Genomic DNA, 17,946 nt, shown 5'->3' on the forward strand with positions numbered 1-17,946 from the left:
CTTTTGTGCGCTGAAAGTTTGAGACGGACTAATTATGGCACAGGGATCCACAGAGGGATTTTAGGAAGGGGAAGGGTGTTGTTTGATTTTCATTTTAGATAGATCCATCTGGGTGCAGTGTTGAAGGTAGAACTAAATGGTGGGTAAATACAAAAATAGCAAAACCAATTAGAATGTTATTGCAATAATCTTGGCCAGAAATGCTGAAGGCCTGTGTTAGAGGAATTGAAGAAGAAAGACTTAAAAAAGAATATTTCAGGGATAAAGATGGGCAGAACATTTAGGAGGAAATGAAAAAACTGGTTGGTTGTGGAGTGTGGTTGTCATGGAGAAGGAGGAGGTGATGCTGACTAGGGTGAATGATGAATCATGGGGCGCTTTACTAATACTGGGAATACAGGGAAAGGAACAAGCTGGCAGCCAAGAGGCCAAGTTGAGTTTTAGTTTGAGATTGGGGTATCTATGAGCCATCTGTGTGTATTCACAGCAAGTAGATGAATACCTAGTTCTAAAGTTCCTATCTGAGAGAGATTTTATTTAATGTTGTACCGCTGAATGCCAAGCCATGGAACAGGGCAAACATGAGTAATCCATATTTAGGGTGGTTTGGTGGTAACAGACCTTGAGAAATTGTGCCCCAAACCAAGGTCATCTGATCCCTGAATGCTGTTAAAAAGTATTTAAAAGTCCACAGGAGTATTGAAGATTTCCCAGTACACTCCTAGATATAATTATTGTTGCAGCTTGATTTGTATAGAGCAAGGATCTAATTTTGTGATTTCTGCTGCTGTTGCTTCTTCACCTGGTAAACACACATGAGGCATCTTCTGCTGTAGAAAATGCCCCACTATAACTAAGAAGGTGTGGAAACCAAGTGCTGTATGAATCTCACCACTGAAAAGTAAAGATTTTAATTTGGAGTTTTCTTTGTTTTGTTACTTTTTAGGTAAAAGGATGTTAGTTTAATGTCAGTGCACCTCCACGCTGTCCTACTTTACATCTTGGGTCTTGATGATATATTGTTTTCTGACCAGCTATTGTTATGGTTATGGTTTTTGAATTTCAATATTTCCATTCAGGATGTTTAAAAATAACATCTTGAGACAGCACAATGTAGCACGATCCCTTCCTCTGGAAAGACGTGTGTCATTCCTTGAATAGTTCTCACTATGGATACTTATAAAATCACACCTGGTTTACTTACTTATGCAGGTATTTAAATGACAAGTCAATTGAATTTATAAATGACATTTTAAGAGGATAAAGGCAAGGAACTTTCTCAAGCATTTTTTAGGCTATTGTTACCTCTAGTTTACCCCATGATGGCTTCTTTTCTTGATCCTGTCTTTAAGTTCCTGAATCCTGAACATTTCTCAAAGTTCATTCTTTGGTCCTCTGATTTCTATAGCACACTGTAGCTCACAAAATGAATTCCCTTTGATGGCTCCAACAATGACCCGTAGAAAGACAATTCTGACTCTTGTTTCTTACCATCTGATCCTGTATTACTCTTGAATGTGTCAATGCTTTCATAAAATGAACACTTTCAAGCTTGACTCATCACCTTTCTCACAAAACCAGGTCCCTTTCCGACTTTTTAAATTCTCATTTTCCAGGCTGTCTAGATTCAATCTCTGCACAATTTTTGGTTCTTCCATTCTTCTCTCCCTCCTAGATATTCTCCTGTGAGATAAAAGAAACAAAATACGTAAAGCACAAAATATGTGGTATATGGAACACACTAGGCACTTAATAGGTGACAGTTCACTTTTTCTTCCATGGTTCCTCCCAGATATAGCATTAGAACAATTCTATGTTTTTCTTAACAGGACCCCAGTTTATCTTTCTCACCATTTTATACTATACATTCTTTAAAATGTCCCCATTCATAATCTGAGGTCTAATACCTCGTATTGGGGTGATTTGCGTCTCCCAAAAAGCTATGTCCAAGTCCTAATTCCTGGTACCACTGAATGTGAACTTACTTGGGAAAAAAAAAGTCTTTGCAGGTAATTTGTGATGAAGTTGAGGATCTCAAGATGAGATCATCTTGGATTTAGGGAGGGCCCTAAATTTGATGACAGATGTCTTTGTGAAAAAGGGAAAGATGGGGCTGGGCACAGTGGTTCATGCCTATAATCCAAGCACTTTGGGAGGCCAAAGTGGGTGGATCACCTGAGGTCAGGAGTTTGAGACCAGCCTGGCCAAGATGGCAAAACTAGTACTCTACTAAAAACACAAAAATTAGCCAGCCATTGTGGCACACGTCTGTAGTGTCAGCTACTCAGGAGGCTAGGGCAGGAAAATCACTTGAACCTGGGAAGCAGAAGTTGCAATGAACCAAGATCTCACCATTGTACTCCAGCCCGAGTGACAGAGCAAGACTCTGTCTCAAAAAAAAAAAAAAAAAAAAAAAAAAAAAGAAGAAAAGGGAAAGACACAGGGACCTAGAGAGGGGAAGTTCTTATGAAGATGAAGGCAGAGATTGGAGTGATGTTTCTTCAAAACAAGCAACACCAAAGATTGACCACAGCCACTAGAAGCTAAGAGAAAGATCTGGAAGGTATCCTCCCTCAAAGCCTCCAGAGGGAACAAACCCTGCCAACTGATTTCAGACTTCAGGTTTTCAGAAATGTGAGAAAGTAATTTTCTGCTGTTTTAAGCCACCAAATTTGTTACAGCAGGCCTAGGAAACCAACATATCCCCTTAGCCTGATCTTGAAGATCCCTGTTAATCTGGTTTTAACCTACGTTTTCAACATTGTCTCCTGCCAGTATCCTTTACAGCTTCCCCCACTTCTGTATCCTTCCAGTCCCTTGATCATGCAGTGAATATTTGTGCGTTTTGTCTTTTCTAATGTGATCGCTTTCCCTTGTCTAAAACTCCTATGTCTTCTCTATTCTTTCAAATCCTAATCCTGAAACGAAAGGCCCATCATAGTCTACAGTGATTTGTTTCCTATTTTGAATGCTTATCAAACAATTTGACATTGAATCATATTTTGTGCACACAGTGTTTGGTTTTCTTTTCACATGTGTGTGACTTTCCTTGAGGGCAGAATGATTTTTGCAACATAGAAACTGTAGATTAAATGAGTGAAAACAGCAAGCATGGACAGAGAAAGCAGGTGTTTGGGATGAATTATGTCCCCCTTATTTGCAAATTCATATGTTGAAACCTAACTCCCAGTACCTTAAGATGTGACTGTATTTGGAGATCTTTAATGTGACCCTTTAAAGAGAACATTAAGGTGAAATGAGGCCATAGGTGTGGGCCCTAATCCAATTTGATTGGTGTCCTTATGAAGGAGAGCCTAGGATACACAGGGACAGACAGTAGGGGTGCACATGCACACAGAGGGACAACCATACCATGGGCAGAGGCAGCAGAGGGCAGCCAGCTGCAAGTGCAGGGAAGAGGTTTGGAAAGAACATTCCTTTAGGACTCTCAGAGGAAACCAACTCTGCCAGCAGCCTGATCTTGGACTTCCAACCTTCAGAACTGTGAGAAATTACATTTCTGTTGTTTAGGCCACCCAGTCTGTGCTATTTTGTTACGGCAATGCTAGAAAACTAATGCAGCAAGTAAAAGGCTTAGATTAGGCACTGAAAAAATAAGAGAGGAGGCCGAGGTAAGAGGATTGCTTGAAGCCAGCAGTGTGAGACCAGTCTAGGCAACATAATGAGAACCTGTCTCTGCAAAAATAAAAAATAAAAAATTAGCCCAGAGTGGTGATGTGTACTTTTAGTTCTAGTTACTCAGAAGGCTGAGGTAGAAGATTGCTTGAGCCCAGGATTTCAAGGTTGTGGTGAGCTGTTTGTACCACTGCACTCCAGCCTGGATGACAGAGTGAAAACTTGTCTCAGAATAAAATAAAATTTAAAAAAAGGGAGAAATAAGACTAACATATTTTGTACCTGAATTGATGACATTATCTTCTCTCAAGTACCAGCCATAATCCTAAAATGGTAAACTATTTGACAGAGCCCTTAGTAAAGGCCAGTGACTTCTGGGTTTATTATACAAGCAGTATCACTTTAGTATAAATTACAAAGAGATCTGAGCGTGGAACTGGGACCTGGCCTCTACCACTCTTTATCTTTTTCTAGATTGTTATTATTGTCTAACCTAGAGTCAGGAAGTTAATTGATAGTCTTATGAGTTAATTTACTAATCTAAAATTGTAAAAGGGTTAGTCATGGGGTTTAAGCCCATGCATTTTCTAGGATTAGTTATAAGAGTACAAAGATTAGTAGGTCTATTGTGTTGCTTGGCAAAAATCGGGACATCGGTTATTTTATTTTTTACATATTTTTGCAAAGCTCAGAGCAGTTTATGCTTTCTCTTCCTTATTCTTTTGCCACCCATAACCATCAATGCTTAGAGAAAAAGATGCATTAGAATTGATTCCGTGTTATGCAAATTAAATTTGGAATCTTAGGCTCCCAAATTGGGAAGTAATTTTTAAAGGTTCCTTGATAGAATGTAGTACGTCCAGCAGAAGGCATCAAAAAATGGTGAGAACCTTACACACTGAGATACTTGAGGGTAGTTGAAGGAGCAGACATCTCATCAGAAATACATGGAGGGCTCTCTATTGTATGAAAATATTAGCTTGTTCTCCATGGCTCCAGAGGTAAGAGTCGGCCTAAAAGATGGATCTTGCTGATTTCATTTCAACATTGAATGCTGATTTCATTTCAACATTAAAACTTCCACTATGTAGTTTAATCTCTTAAGGACCAGAAACAATGTAGAGTAGAGGCCTATTGAGTGGTGACTGATGTAGCCTAGTGGTTAAGAGCCTTTTAGAGTCCTAGCTTTACTACTTATTAGTTCTGTGACTTAGTCAAGGCACTTAACTTTCCTTAGCTTTGGCATCCCCATCAAAATGGCGTTACTGCTTGTGCCTACCTCATTTTGAGTATTAGATAAAATAACGCATGTAAACTGATGAGGAAGCTGATCCTGAGCTGGGCGGTTTCACGTATTTAGTCACAAATTTCATCAATGCTTGTGCCCAGTTTTAAGCCCCAGCTTGTTTAACTTCATTATGCCACTTTGTTTCCAAATTTCCTTCACATAAATAAAGGGGAAAAAATATAAATGGGATGGCTGAGGTGAGTACATTGAAAGGGAAAGGAGTTAATCTCACTGTTTAAGTTTAGCCACACAGTTAATGAAATGGCCTTATCAATGAAGTTATCCTGTTTCAACACCAAAAGGAGCAATTTCTTCTCCATCATCCCAAATTCCCACCTTCTCTGCCTCCTCTCTTCATCACTCTTTAGTCACTAGCAGGCTAGGTAGGGTGTTCCTAATCTGCAACTGGAATGTTTCTGGTAGGAGCCATTTCTCACCCACTCTTTGTCCTCTTCTATCACTTAAAATCATGGAAGGCTGTTCTGAAAGCAGCTGGGCTTTCAAAACTGGGCTCATTGCAACATTAAAAAATTATTAAACTCAGAAACTAATTCTGTTTTTTAATCATAAAATATGAAAACTAGGAAGCAAACTGGAAGAATGAAAGACCAAGTCAGCTGGATCTGAAGCGGGCCATTCTCAGGAAGACTACTGAGGAATAATGAAGGCTAATTTGAAGTATCACCTCCTGGGTATCACCATCATCATCCCCAGGTACCTGAGATAGTTCATTTTGAAATAGATACACCTGAAATTATGTTAAAATGTACTAAGCACTTATAGGGCTCAGCAATCCTGAAATATGCCTAATAGTAAGCTGCCTAGTTGCCACTTATTAACTAGGTTTATGTCTAGGAGGGACTGTGGAGAATAAGAGCTGTTTAATTACGGGTACTTGTCATCACTAATGAACAACAAGAAATGGTTTTAAAACTTCTTTGAGATATTCACTTGCAAATGTCACCCGAGTTTCAGAAAAGTACAGTCTCTGGAGTAAATCTCCTACACACTCAGAGAGACTCTGTTGTGCTTTGCATGCGTTACATCATTTAGTCCTCAAAACACATTGGCAAGATGTGCATTATTATCTCCATTTTAAAGATGAGAAAATTAGGTGCAAAGAGCTTCAGTAACACACTCAAACTCATTCAACAATAAATAACTAAAAATTGTGCTATACACACTTTAAGAGTCACGTGTTCCTCCCCCAAAATTATGAAAGGCCATAGAAGGAATTCAAGCAGTAGGCTTCATGACATATCGTTTCTTCTCATCTCAGATGAATTCACTTTAATCTATCATGCCCACATTGTAAAATATCATTTTGATCACCGTCAATATTACACAGACCTGTTTCAATGTGCTCAGGTTTTTCAGTAAAATTAGAAGAAACCACAATTTACAAACAGGTATATGTGCATTAAGAAAAAAAAAAAAAAAACTACCATGTGATTTTAGATATGGATGCCAATTCTTAAACATTATTTATTATTTCTGAGTTCTAGTGCTTAGAATGTTTAAAATGCAATATATTTATGTGGATTTTTTCCAGGATATTGGAACATACATAAAATATGCTTGTGCATAGCTAAGCTTTGTATTTATTTCAGGTTATATGTATACTGAGAAGAATATATAAACAGTGTATGATGGTTACATCTTATTTCATTTTTTGAGGGAAATTAACCTCCACAATTATTAACTATGCATAAAATGTAATGGCAGATATGACTTATATTGTATAGGACTGACTGCAATTCCTCTTTAGAAATAGTTGTTCTTTGCTTTTATAATACTAGGAAAAGAGGAGAAGAGTTCTTAAAGAAATACAAGGATTCCTCAAGCCCCTCTTCCCTAAAACATGCTCTATCATATCTCCTGGATTGACTGGAATATCCTTCTCTGCCCCCACCCCATTACCCTCTCAATGCAGTGGAAAAGTCGGTGGGTAATTGGGTCCAGATTGGAGGTGTTTAAATATTCATGAGGCTGGCAGGGGACTGGGAGGGGGTGACTGTCTAGAATGGGGGTAGGGGCTGGGGGAAGTGATTAGTCACTGAAGGCTAGCGAGCAATTCCGAGAAAGAGACGGAGAGAGAGGGAAGAAAAAGACAGACAGACAGATACTGGGGGGAAGGAGAAAAAAGGAGAAGAGAGGGAAGAGAAGAGAGGACAGCGGAGAGAGAGCACCAGAGAGAGAGAGCGCGCTAGAGAGAGAGAGCGAGCATGTGCGATGAGCAATAGCTGTGGACCTTACAGTTGCTGCTAACTGCCCTGGTGTGTGTGAGGGAGAGAGAGGGAGGGAGGGAGAGAGAGCGCGCTAGCGCGAGAGAGCGAGTGAGCAAGCGAGCAGAAAAGAGGTGGAGAGGGGGGGAATAAGAAAGAGAGAGAAGGAAAGGAGAGAAGGCAGGAAGAAGGCAAGGGACGAGACAACCATGCTGTGCTGTATGAGAAGAACCAAACAGGTAGAGCTAAAGATTTTTACTTCTTGCTGTTGTGGAATAACCAGAGTACAGTATTTCCCTGTAAAGGCAAACAATTTTTTTTACTGCTTCTGCTCTGGCCATGGTGCTCGCGCTTCCTTAGCATATGGTAACTGATGGTTGCATCCCAGCTTTTATTCTTTTCTGTCTTTCATGCTCTGGTTTTGGAATGCTGCTACTAATTAGGGTGAGGGTAGAAAAAACATGCCTGTTTGGCTAGAAATAATTTTTTTTTTTTTTTTTTTTTTTTTTTTTTTTTTTTTTGCTTATTAGTGAATGCTCAGCGTTTGAGGTCTCTGGTCTTGAGGGTGTGGACGTAGAAAGGGGTGTGGGGGAGATGATGTGGGCTCTACCTACAAGATGGGGAGGCAATTCTTTATATTGTTTGCAAAAAGCAGGGTTGAGGAAATAATATGCAGGACTGAGTATTACCTCTCTGTCATACAATTTTCTCACATGTGCTGCGGAAGATGCCTTATTTCGTACATGCATGAGCTTCGAAGGGGCGCAGGTATTTATGGAAAAACGTGCAGGTCTTATTTGTTTATTTATTTATTTTTCAATGAATGAATGAAACTATGATTTGATAGATTTTTTTTTTTTTTTTTTAAGAGAAGCTAAGACAACTGGGGCTGGGGGAGAAATTGGCCATGCAGAAGGGGAAAATCCCCTTCCTTAAGATCAGCAGCCGATTGTGCACCAGCTGGTCGGAGGAGAGGGTGGACCACGCCCCTAGGAGCTCGGATGGGATGGGAAAGACAGCCGGGTGTTACCTGTTGGAAACCAGGTCTTTTCTCTTCTCCCCTTCCCTTGCTTCTTTCCTGGGATTGTCAGTGACCAGAGACAGGCTAACATCCTGGATAATAAGTATGGTGACTCATTTTCATCAGGAAGAGGGACACATCCAAGATTAGGAAGAATCAGAGCCCCTCCTTCCCTCCCCCACTGCCCAGGTTTTACAGCCATTTCAATTGCTCGCTTATTTCTTGAAAGACATTTTAGAAACTTGACTGGGGTGAGAGTGGGAAGGAATGACGAGTGTGGTATTCCGCAGCAACCGACCATGCCATGACAGTCTCCAAAAGAAGCTTTCAAACATTTGTTGGAATGCATTTGAGTGATTTTGGCGAAGGTTAAGGAGAAAAATGGGTGTGGGATATGGGTGAGTGTGTGCGTGTGCTTGACTGTGGTGGGGGTGGGGGTGTGGTGGGAGCAATCTTGGTCAAAGAAGCCCTTTGCAGACTGATTGCCTTAGGGGTGGGGTGCAAGAAATGGAATTTGGGTATAATTTCCAGTGCAGGTATTGGAAATTGGGCAATTTGTAATACTCTCTGAATCCGAAGGGGGTGGAAGAGAGTGGAGAAGCAGCAGCCTGCCAGCTTAGCACATTTAGCCAGCGCCCTGGAAGGAAGGGTGGGGAGTGAGGATGAAGGAGAAGGAGCAGGAAGAGGAAGGGAGACTGAAGCAGAATGAGCAGAATGTCAGAGCAATGGGAGTAGAGGTTTGGCATAAATAAAAAAATAAAGTAGCAGACATCCTGGATTGTGTGGGGCTATTTGGGGGAAATGTCGGATAGTGGGGGATTGAGTGGGGGGCAGTATTTGCAGCATCTCCTGAAACTGCCCTATGGTTACAGAGATTGATGCTTCCATTGGCTCATTTTATCAAACCAGGGCATTTTCTCTCCGTGTCCTCCTTCATTTTAATATATAAATGTAATAAATACAGGTGTCTGGGTTAAGAACACTGTCAAAGAAAAGTCCTGAGGTTATTTCACTGGTGAGCTGGGGAAATAAAATTTAGGAAGGTAGAGCACTAAGTAAGCCAAAGTTATCCACTTAAAAAGCTTTGATTTTGGAAAGAAAAATATTCAGGTTCAAAATTTGTTCTCACCCTATGTGTACGCATGCGAGTATACATACATCTCCTTTAATAGAGGAAATCATGTATGATTTTTAGAAAAGGAATTAGAGCTAAAGGAATTCCCTTCCCAAAATGAAGACAACTGCCTTCCCTGGGGCTCTATTTCAGCAACAGCCTCAAGCATTTACTCTGATGTGCAAAGTGGTGAAGATGAAATTGTGTGTTTAAAGTTGCAGAAATTCTCATGTAAATGCATACAGCATCCACATACTTCATATGCTACAGTTGCATGTGTAAGTGTGGTTTCCACATGCCTCCCTGTGTTTTAGCATCATTTATATTCGAGAGAAAAATAAAGGTATAGAAATTGTCCTGTTTTGCTCATGCATTTTATAAATGTGTACTTCTGTGTGAAATGCTCATGTCTCTTATATACCACTGTTGTGTATCATTCACATTAGCCAGTATTTAGGATACCATTCAATCAGACTACAGGAAATGGTGTATTCAGGGCGTGGGCTCACACTACACTCACTGGCATTTATGTAGCATGAGTACTTAAGTCTCACGCAGGTTGCCAGCTTGTGGATGAAACTCTATATCATTTATGACAAAATCCAGTGGTGTCCATCCTTCTGCTGGCATCTATTCATCATCTTAGTACTTAACAGGGAATAAAACAAGGGCAAAAACCTGCAAAGGTCTAAGCTCTGCCACACCCATAAAATCCAGCAGAAATGTGGGAGGGGGCTGAAGGGCTTGCACTTCCTTCCTCTTCCACTTGAGCGGCATAAAGAAGCAACCTTGGATTTCTAAGTTGGAATACATTGCCAGTGGGTGAGAAGAAAGCATAAATGATCTATATTAGCCATTAGTTATCACTATAGATTAGTATAGCAGGAAGAAGAGAATAAGAATGGGGTCGAGACGAGAATATGGTAAAGGAGTGGGCAAAGGAGGAATAAAATAAAAGAATCCCTAAGATTGTATTGCCTTATGATATTCAAATATCTTGGGGTTTACTTTAAATAGCTTAATTGCCACGTGTATTGCAGATGATTAAAAACTTGGCAAGGTGTGAGCTATGTCTACAAAGCAAGAAAACTATGAGGTGTTTCTTTTGTTGAAAAATAATGACTTTAGTTTGTAATTGAAGTGTAAAGAATTTCATGCAAGCAAGTAGTCCCTCTACTCCCCAGCCCCCCATCCATGCCAACATCTGCTTTTTCCCTTATGCAACAAATAAATCTTATCTCTGAGAGTGTGATCTGTGGTTTAGAATTCCGACCTCTCTGTGCCTTTTCCTTGCAGTGTTGGGAAGGTATGGAAGGATGCTGCCTTGCTGCTTGGTGCAGGCGATTCTTCCTAGTGATAAATTGGATTCCTCCCAAATCTCTCTGAGCCACACCCAGTGTCACCCAGGGACTTAGTGAATTAATTAAACTGAACCATTTTATTTAATATAATTGAAGCTTCTCATTCTTCTTTTTTTTTTTAATAGTGATTTTCACCACAAGTTTCCAAATTTAAACAGAAAAAACATTTGAAGGGCATTTCCTTTCTTTCTTTCTCTCTCTCTCTTTCTTTCTTTCTTCTTCTTCTTCTTTTTTTTTTTTTTTTTTTTTTGCCAAATTATCTGGACTTGCAGAGAACCTTAGAAAATTCATGGTGAGTCTAGAAAGTGTTCATTTCTGGTGACTCTATAATTCCTTCTAACCCAGGCCAGGGTGCATACACAATGAGCCCTGATCTCTCCTGCTGAAAGAGTCTGTGTAACTCTCTTTCCCCACCCCCTCCCCTACCAACCCATGCTGAGGCAACTGGAATAAGAAAATGCAGAGTTAATTTTCTTTCTTGCTGAGCTGGCAAAACTACAGAACCCTCCTTTGATGTTTCACGCTAAAGGGCAGTACTCCTGTTCACTGAGAGGGAGAGTGGTTTGGGGTCTCCTTTGCCTCTGTCAGTGAAATTGCCAGTGTTATGCCTGGGGCTGAATTAATCCACAGACTTCAGACTTTTACCTGGCCCCATGAGGAAGGGTACTGGGTGCTCTTTCAGGCAAGAATAGAGCATACATATTAACCAATCATATTGATAAAGTAAGACAAGTCTTCTTCTATTAATAGTTCAAAGAATGCACATAACCAGGTCATCTCAAGAGAAGGTACAGCAGCATTTAACTCTTCACTTCCCTATTTCTATTAATAAAGGCATTAGGGCAACCAAGCAGTGGCTGTTGCAAACCAAAGAAGTGATTTCATGCAGGAATTCTCCCTTTTGAATTTCTGAAGTGTGGTCAGGTTGCTTTTGTACCTTTGTAATAAATCTTCATAACATTTTCAGAAGTGTTGGGAAGAATATTATACTCTGAGTCCTTAGTGGAAGCCACTTACTGACTATGATTTGAATGAATCACATCACCTTGGGCTTCAGTTTCCTTCTGTAGAATGAAGAGTAAAAATCAAAAACCAAACACACATAAACACCTTGCTTACCTTAAGGATTTTTGTAGGGCTTAAACGTACTTGATGTGAAAACAAAGATCAATATAAGAAATATTTTTCTCCCTAAGTTTTGCAGTGTGAGGCTTGTCTTAGCGCCCCCAGCTTTGCAGGATGATCCAGTGCCTGCTATGTCTACTTTTCTCTGTTAGAGATGAGTTCCTTCTGGTCTTAGTTGAGCCTTCTGCTTGTGCTATTGCTCCTCCCCCGCCCCGCCGTGTTTTCCCTAGAACCCCACTCCTTCATGCCCTGCTCTCTCTTGAGATTTCATCTTCTCATGCTGCACTGGCTCCTTTCCTTATAGCTTATGAATATGCTTTTGCCTCATCTATCTTAAAAGATCCTCTCCTGACTCTATGTCCCCATCTCTATAGTGCTCTCACTCTCCCTTTAGAACAAAGTTCCAAGTACTCTCCACCCTCAGTTTTTCCTCTTGTTCACTCCCCATTCACTATTCCTTCTAGTTTAATTTGGCTTTGGTTTTCATAATTTCACTGAAAAACATATTCTGAAAGGATGCCACATCCAGTGACCCTTCATTGCATATCTTATTTAATGTCTCTTTGTAATTTTGTGTTGTTGGCCATCCCTCTTCCTGAAACTGTCCCATTACTGGGCCTGCATAATATGAATAGCTCTCCTTATTCTCCCTCTCAGATAAGACCCTGCTCAGTCTTCTTATAGGCTTCTCTTGCTCTCTTCACCCACCTCCCCAAATCTATGATCTCCTGGATCATAATCTTGATTCATTCCACTCTTCTCATTTGACTCACTAATCCTAGGTGATCTCATCATGTCATCTATGTCCAAATCTTTAGCCACCTGTGTGATTTCCAGATCTGTAGACCAGATATCTGTTTTTAGCTTCTGATCCATAGTTATCTTGGTCTAAGTGCTTCATTTCAGAGACACTCAAGTTTATTAGGTACAAAACCAAACTCAGTATCTTCTGTTTTGTATCACACTTGATCTTCCTCACTACACTTATTGCTCTGACACTGTCCATCCAGCCTCAGAGCTCTAGGAACCTGAGAGTAATACTGAATGTATTTTATTTCAACTCCTATATCCAGTTTCTAAATCCTTTGATTCTTGTTTAAAAGATTGAATAAATCCTCTGCTTTTCTACCCTGTTTATATAAATAACCTGGCTCAGACTTTTCCTGACTACTCATCTAGACAAAAGCAATAACTTTCTACATGGAGTTATACCACCACATTGTTCTTTAGTTTACCTTGCAAATAACACCGCAGCTATCTTTACATGATGCAAATCTGGTTTTGTTATTTTCCTTGTTAAAATATAAACTCGTCAGCATGAATGACATAATCTAGTTTTGCCTGCTTTTCTAGTGCCAAACTCCAACCCCCACCCCTGCCTTTTTTGTTTTTTCACCTGATGATACCATGCCAAGATTTCAGGCCTTGGTGCCGTCGCTTGTACTCTACTCTCTGCCCACATTACACTTCCCTCTCCGCCTGAAATATTCCCACTTTCCCTGTAAGAGTTAGCTCTTTGAAGCCATTCTTAACCTTCCTAATTAAGTTTTCTTCTACCTTCTCTTTGCTCATGCTGTATTTTGTACTATCTCTATTATCACTTATTGCACTATTTGACATTTTTTTTCACATACTGGGGTCCACACCGTTAGCTTCTTGGGGAAAAGAATGAAAACATAATTATTGTTTGATCTCTACCATAATGCATGGTACATAAAATAGCTCATGTTAACCATGAATAATCTGTTTGCTAAATCAATATGGAACCAGGTTTATAGTATTTTCACAAGCTATAGCATATCTAAATGGACAGAATCACTAGGAGATTTTTTTTTTTAATGTCTTGGCATGAAATTTTAAAGTGGAACTGATCATTAGTGATTCTTGTTATTCACTTATAGACATGACAGCCATCAGTTTTTAATAAAAGCAGCTACAAAATGAACCCATTTATAGACTGTATTTCTTTGAACTCTCATAGCTGGCACTGTCTCCCCTCCATGTCCTCCTCATCCAACAACCAGCATTATAGCCCCACCCTCTCTGGTTACCACAACCCTGGATCTTCACGTGCCCTTCCTTTGAGGCTCCAAGTACTTACACTCACTGCTTTGCTTTACAACTATTACAAATAGACCGTAAATCAATCTGTGTGATCCATGAAATAAATCAACTAAGAGTAGCAAGATTTTTTTTCTTTAAATGCATGTAGTGCTGGCCTGTGCTTAGGTGTGTGTGCTCAAAAATTAATTTTATCTTCATTTGGATTTCTTTTCTTCCCTCTGAAGTATCCACATAATAATATTTCACAAAGAGAAATCATGATTGGAAGTACAGGGAGGGTGAATGGTAAGTAGTCCCTCAAATGACTGTTAAATGAATGTTAATATCAGATGAATTAGATTTTTCTTAGGCTTAAATGGACTGAAGGGACTTGGGTTCTGAAGTAGGCCTATTGTACCCAGCATGGAACATATCGCAACCACTGTTTTCCATGAAAACACTCTTGCCAGACACTAAGTAGTGTATTTTCTCTGACTGAATTGGCATGTCCTTGAGAACAGCAGAAAGACTAAATAATTTGTAAGTGAAGTTTGTCTTCAACTGGTAAGGTTCAGTAGTATTTGTCAATTGCCATACCCTCACTTGATATCTTGCTTACTGCTCCCAATCTCTTTCGCATTGAGTTTTTCTATTATTTTCTCCTCCTGTCAGACCCAGGTAGAGTTTTTCTGATTAAGTAATACCAGTTCATGCTAGTGTTTAGTGGGTGAGGCTATGGAAGGAGAACTTTAAGAAAAAGTGTGTTTCTTCAAACTTTCTAAAAAGTATAGACAAAACAGGCATTTTAAGCTATGTCTGGCACATCTTAGATTCTCAATAAATATTTGTTGAAGGAATAAATATAGGAAGGGTGGGAGCATCATGATGGGTCATTAGGGGAGATATTTTGGGACAGATTACCATTTCTGTTTACCTGTGCAGAGTGGGCTTTGTGTAAATGCAAGTTCAGCTCTATTGGTCCCCCTCACAAGGTGGATGTAGTCAAAGTTCAGTTCCCACTCCTGTTTGCTTAGATCAGAGAGACACACTTGCAGTCATTTCATTCAGGTTTAGCATGGGAATGTGATCTTCCAGATTTCCTATCCTTAATTATTTACAGATCTTATTTTCTTAGATGTTGTTTGTTTAATGTCCTGTTTCATGTCTTTGTAGTGGAATAAACCCTTTCCTTGGGTTCTAGACCTGGTTCTGCCAATTGCTTGTCATGTGATGTTGGGTAAGTAATTCAACCTTTCTGAGACTAGTCTATTCATCTGTGTAGTGGGTACATAAAAAGAACCCTCCAAATCCTGTCTTACCTGTTGTTTTTAAAAAAGTAGGTTGGTGTGAGTCTCAAATGAAGAGATTATAATAAAAGTGTTTTGCAAATGATGTGTTTTTGAAATATAAGCTATTATTAATTAAGGAGTTTCATAGATCGAACACTAAAGTATTCGTGGCTCTAAGGAAACAAGGAGTACTCTTGCTCTCTGTATAGAATACACACATTCCCCATTTCCACCTGACTCCCATACTCTACGGAGTAAATTTTTTTTTTTTTTTTTTTTTTAAGACGGAGTCTTGCTGTCATCCAGACTGGAGTGCAGTGGTGTGATCTCGACTCACTGCAACCTCCACCTCCCAGGTTCAAGCAATTCTCCTGTCTCAGCCTGTCAAGTAGCTGGGACTACAGGTGCATGCCACCACGTCTGGCTTATTTTTGTATTTTTAGTAGAGACAAGGTTTCACCATGTTGCCCAGGCTGGTCTTGAACTCCTGAGCTCAAGTGATCCACCACCTTCGCCTCTCAAAGTGTTGGGATTACAGGCGTGAGCTACCATGCCCAGCTCAGAGTAAATATTAACCACGCTAATGGATGGGAACATAGTATCTCTTTATTATTTTCTTTGAAAACTTCAGTGACAGAATTTAGATAAGCCAATACTCAAAGTGTTATAAGACCCAAGGATTACTTCAAATGATTAGAAATACCCACTGTTTTTCTTTTTATCTTTCTCTGTTTTCATCTTTTCCTCACATTTAGATCTCTTTACTTCTTCATTTGCTAAGTTTGCTGCCTCCCCCTTTATACCCACCCCCACTTCACCTCCACACTGGGTTCTCTGCACTGGATGACCAGCCATGCTGTGCTCATATCCATCACATGAGGGCCCAATCAGGCAGAAGAGTGGAGAGAAAATGCAATGCTGGTTGAGAGACTGAAAACGTAGATACAGTTTGGTTGGGGGAAGCACATATGACTAACATTTAGAAATATTTTAAAGTATAATAACTGGATCAAATTACTCTAAGAGATTCTATTTTTCCTAGAAACCAAAGGTTTAGCATAAAAAATTTAGTATCGTACATATTTTGCCAAAATACTTGTATACAAAGGGCTCATGTAGACTGCAATAGAAAGGTGTGTTAACTAGAAATTTGAAAATAAACCGGTTTCCAGAAGAAAATAATGATTTATTTAATTATACTTATAGTTGGTTAACAGTGAGTATCACCTTTAATCTTTCACTCTAGCTACATCCCTTACTCCCTCTTTCTTTCTTCTTCTGTCTCAGAACACAATACTTCTATTATATATGGGTTTTTTGATTGAGAACAAGTATCCAAAACCAACTTTCAGAGTCTATAAAAGGAATTCATTGGAAAAAAAAAGTAGGGATCATAGGAAATTAATAAGTTGAACAACCATGCCTGTGGGAACCAGGGTAGAATTTCAATAACAGGAATTCATAAACTATTTATAGGGCCCTGCATCAAAAAAAGACTCAGTTATTAACAACCCCCACTATAATTCTAAATTCTAAATGATGAGAGAGAAAAAGGGAGATAAGAAAGAGACAGACAAAGGGAGAGAGAGACAGGGAGAGAGACAGAGAGAGACAGAATCAGGATGAATGAATTTTATTGGTTCTGCTTGGGTCACCTAGTTACTGCCACAGGGCCAATATCTCTGATTGGAAAAAGGGCTGGGTGACATAGGTTAGAGACAATTTTGGTAAGCTCACACTTGTAAATCTAGTGAGAGGGTAAGTTGGTTGAGAATTAGTCTTCTGCATATATACCTCTATGTTCACATAGTCCACATGTGGGTTAGCTACCCGAGTCAGGAGGAACTTATCTCAAATGTGGTGCACTATTCATTTTTCCTTTTAGTTATTTTCAATTTGGTCTGTATTACATATTATTGGTAGGGTTATTGTCACTGATGGCTCTAAAAGGAAGTAGTAACCGCACAGATAACTGAACTCATGAGCTTACACACGTAAAAAAGAAAGGCCAGAGCAAATCTCCCTCCTGGTTTCAGTTATGGAGATGACAGACACTGGGTTTTCACCATCCTCCTGAGGCTTAACTCTGGCAGGTGCCACCTGTCTGGGAGGAATACTAGCTACCATATATTCTTGCTAATTTGAAATGGTGTAAAATCTCTTTTTCAGGTTGTGAGATCTAGTTTCTGCAAAAATATTGGACCATCATGGGTGTAAAACAGCTCAATTGGATTTATATTACAGAAATGCTACTCCTTGACATTAGTCATCTCATTTTGAATGTTCTTGAATTAATTCCAGCAATAATAACCACATTTATCTATTTTTAGCAAATTGGCACTTTGTAAAATATTGAGCTGTTGTCTCCAAATGCACCAGTTTGCTCTAAATGTAGAATATCGGTAATTAGCCTTACATCCTTTATTTATAATTCCAGTTCCAATAACTATTCAAAAATGTTATTTTTAAATGAAAGTTGGAAAGACCCTAATATATATTCATTAATGACTAGATAAAAGAGCTAGATAAGGCAAAGAAAAAAAATAAACAGGCCGGGCGCGGTGGCTCACGGCCTGTAATCCCAGCACTCTGGGAGGCCCAGGTGTGTGGATCATGAGGTCAGGAGATCGAAATCATCCTGGCTAACACAATGAAACCCCATCTCTACTAAAAATACACACACACACACAAAATTAGCCGGGCGCGGTGGCAGGCGCCTGTCGTCCCAGCTACTCTGGAGGCTGAAGCAGGAGAATGGTGTGAACCCGGGAGGCGGAGCTTGCAGTGAGCCGAGATCGCGACACTGCACTCCAGCCTCAGTGACAGAGCAAGACTCCGTCTCAA

General features: G+C 39.7%; 1 protein-coding gene and 1 long non-coding RNA gene across 2 annotated transcripts in view; one reads left to right on the forward strand and one right to left on the reverse strand.

The window, feature by feature from the left end:
- Positions 1 to 616: 616 nt before the first annotated feature.
- The window catches only part of LOC140709818 (uncharacterized), a 43,151-nt gene continuing 25,821 nt past the window's right edge, over positions 617 to 17,946 (reverse strand). Inside the window, exon 3 of the long non-coding RNA XR_012090533.1 lies at positions 617 to 1,683. This is a non-coding gene — a long non-coding RNA (uncharacterized lncRNA). The remainder of the gene's footprint in view (positions 1,684 to 17,946) is intronic.
- Positions 7,012 to 17,946, forward strand: part of GAP43 (growth associated protein 43) — a 98,642-nt gene continuing 87,707 nt past the window's right edge. The window contains exon 1 of the mRNA XM_007985735.3: positions 7,012 to 7,388. Coding sequence (XP_007983926.1) covers positions 7,359 to 7,388 — 30 coding nt within the window. The 5' untranslated portion in view covers positions 7,012 to 7,358. The remainder of the gene's footprint in view (positions 7,389 to 17,946) is intronic.

The sequence above is a fragment of the Chlorocebus sabaeus genome, chromosome 22, assembly GCF_047675955.1.
Source record: "Chlorocebus sabaeus isolate Y175 chromosome 22, mChlSab1.0.hap1, whole genome shotgun sequence".
NCBI classification, from domain to species: Eukaryota; Metazoa; Chordata; class Mammalia; order Primates; family Cercopithecidae; genus Chlorocebus; species Chlorocebus sabaeus.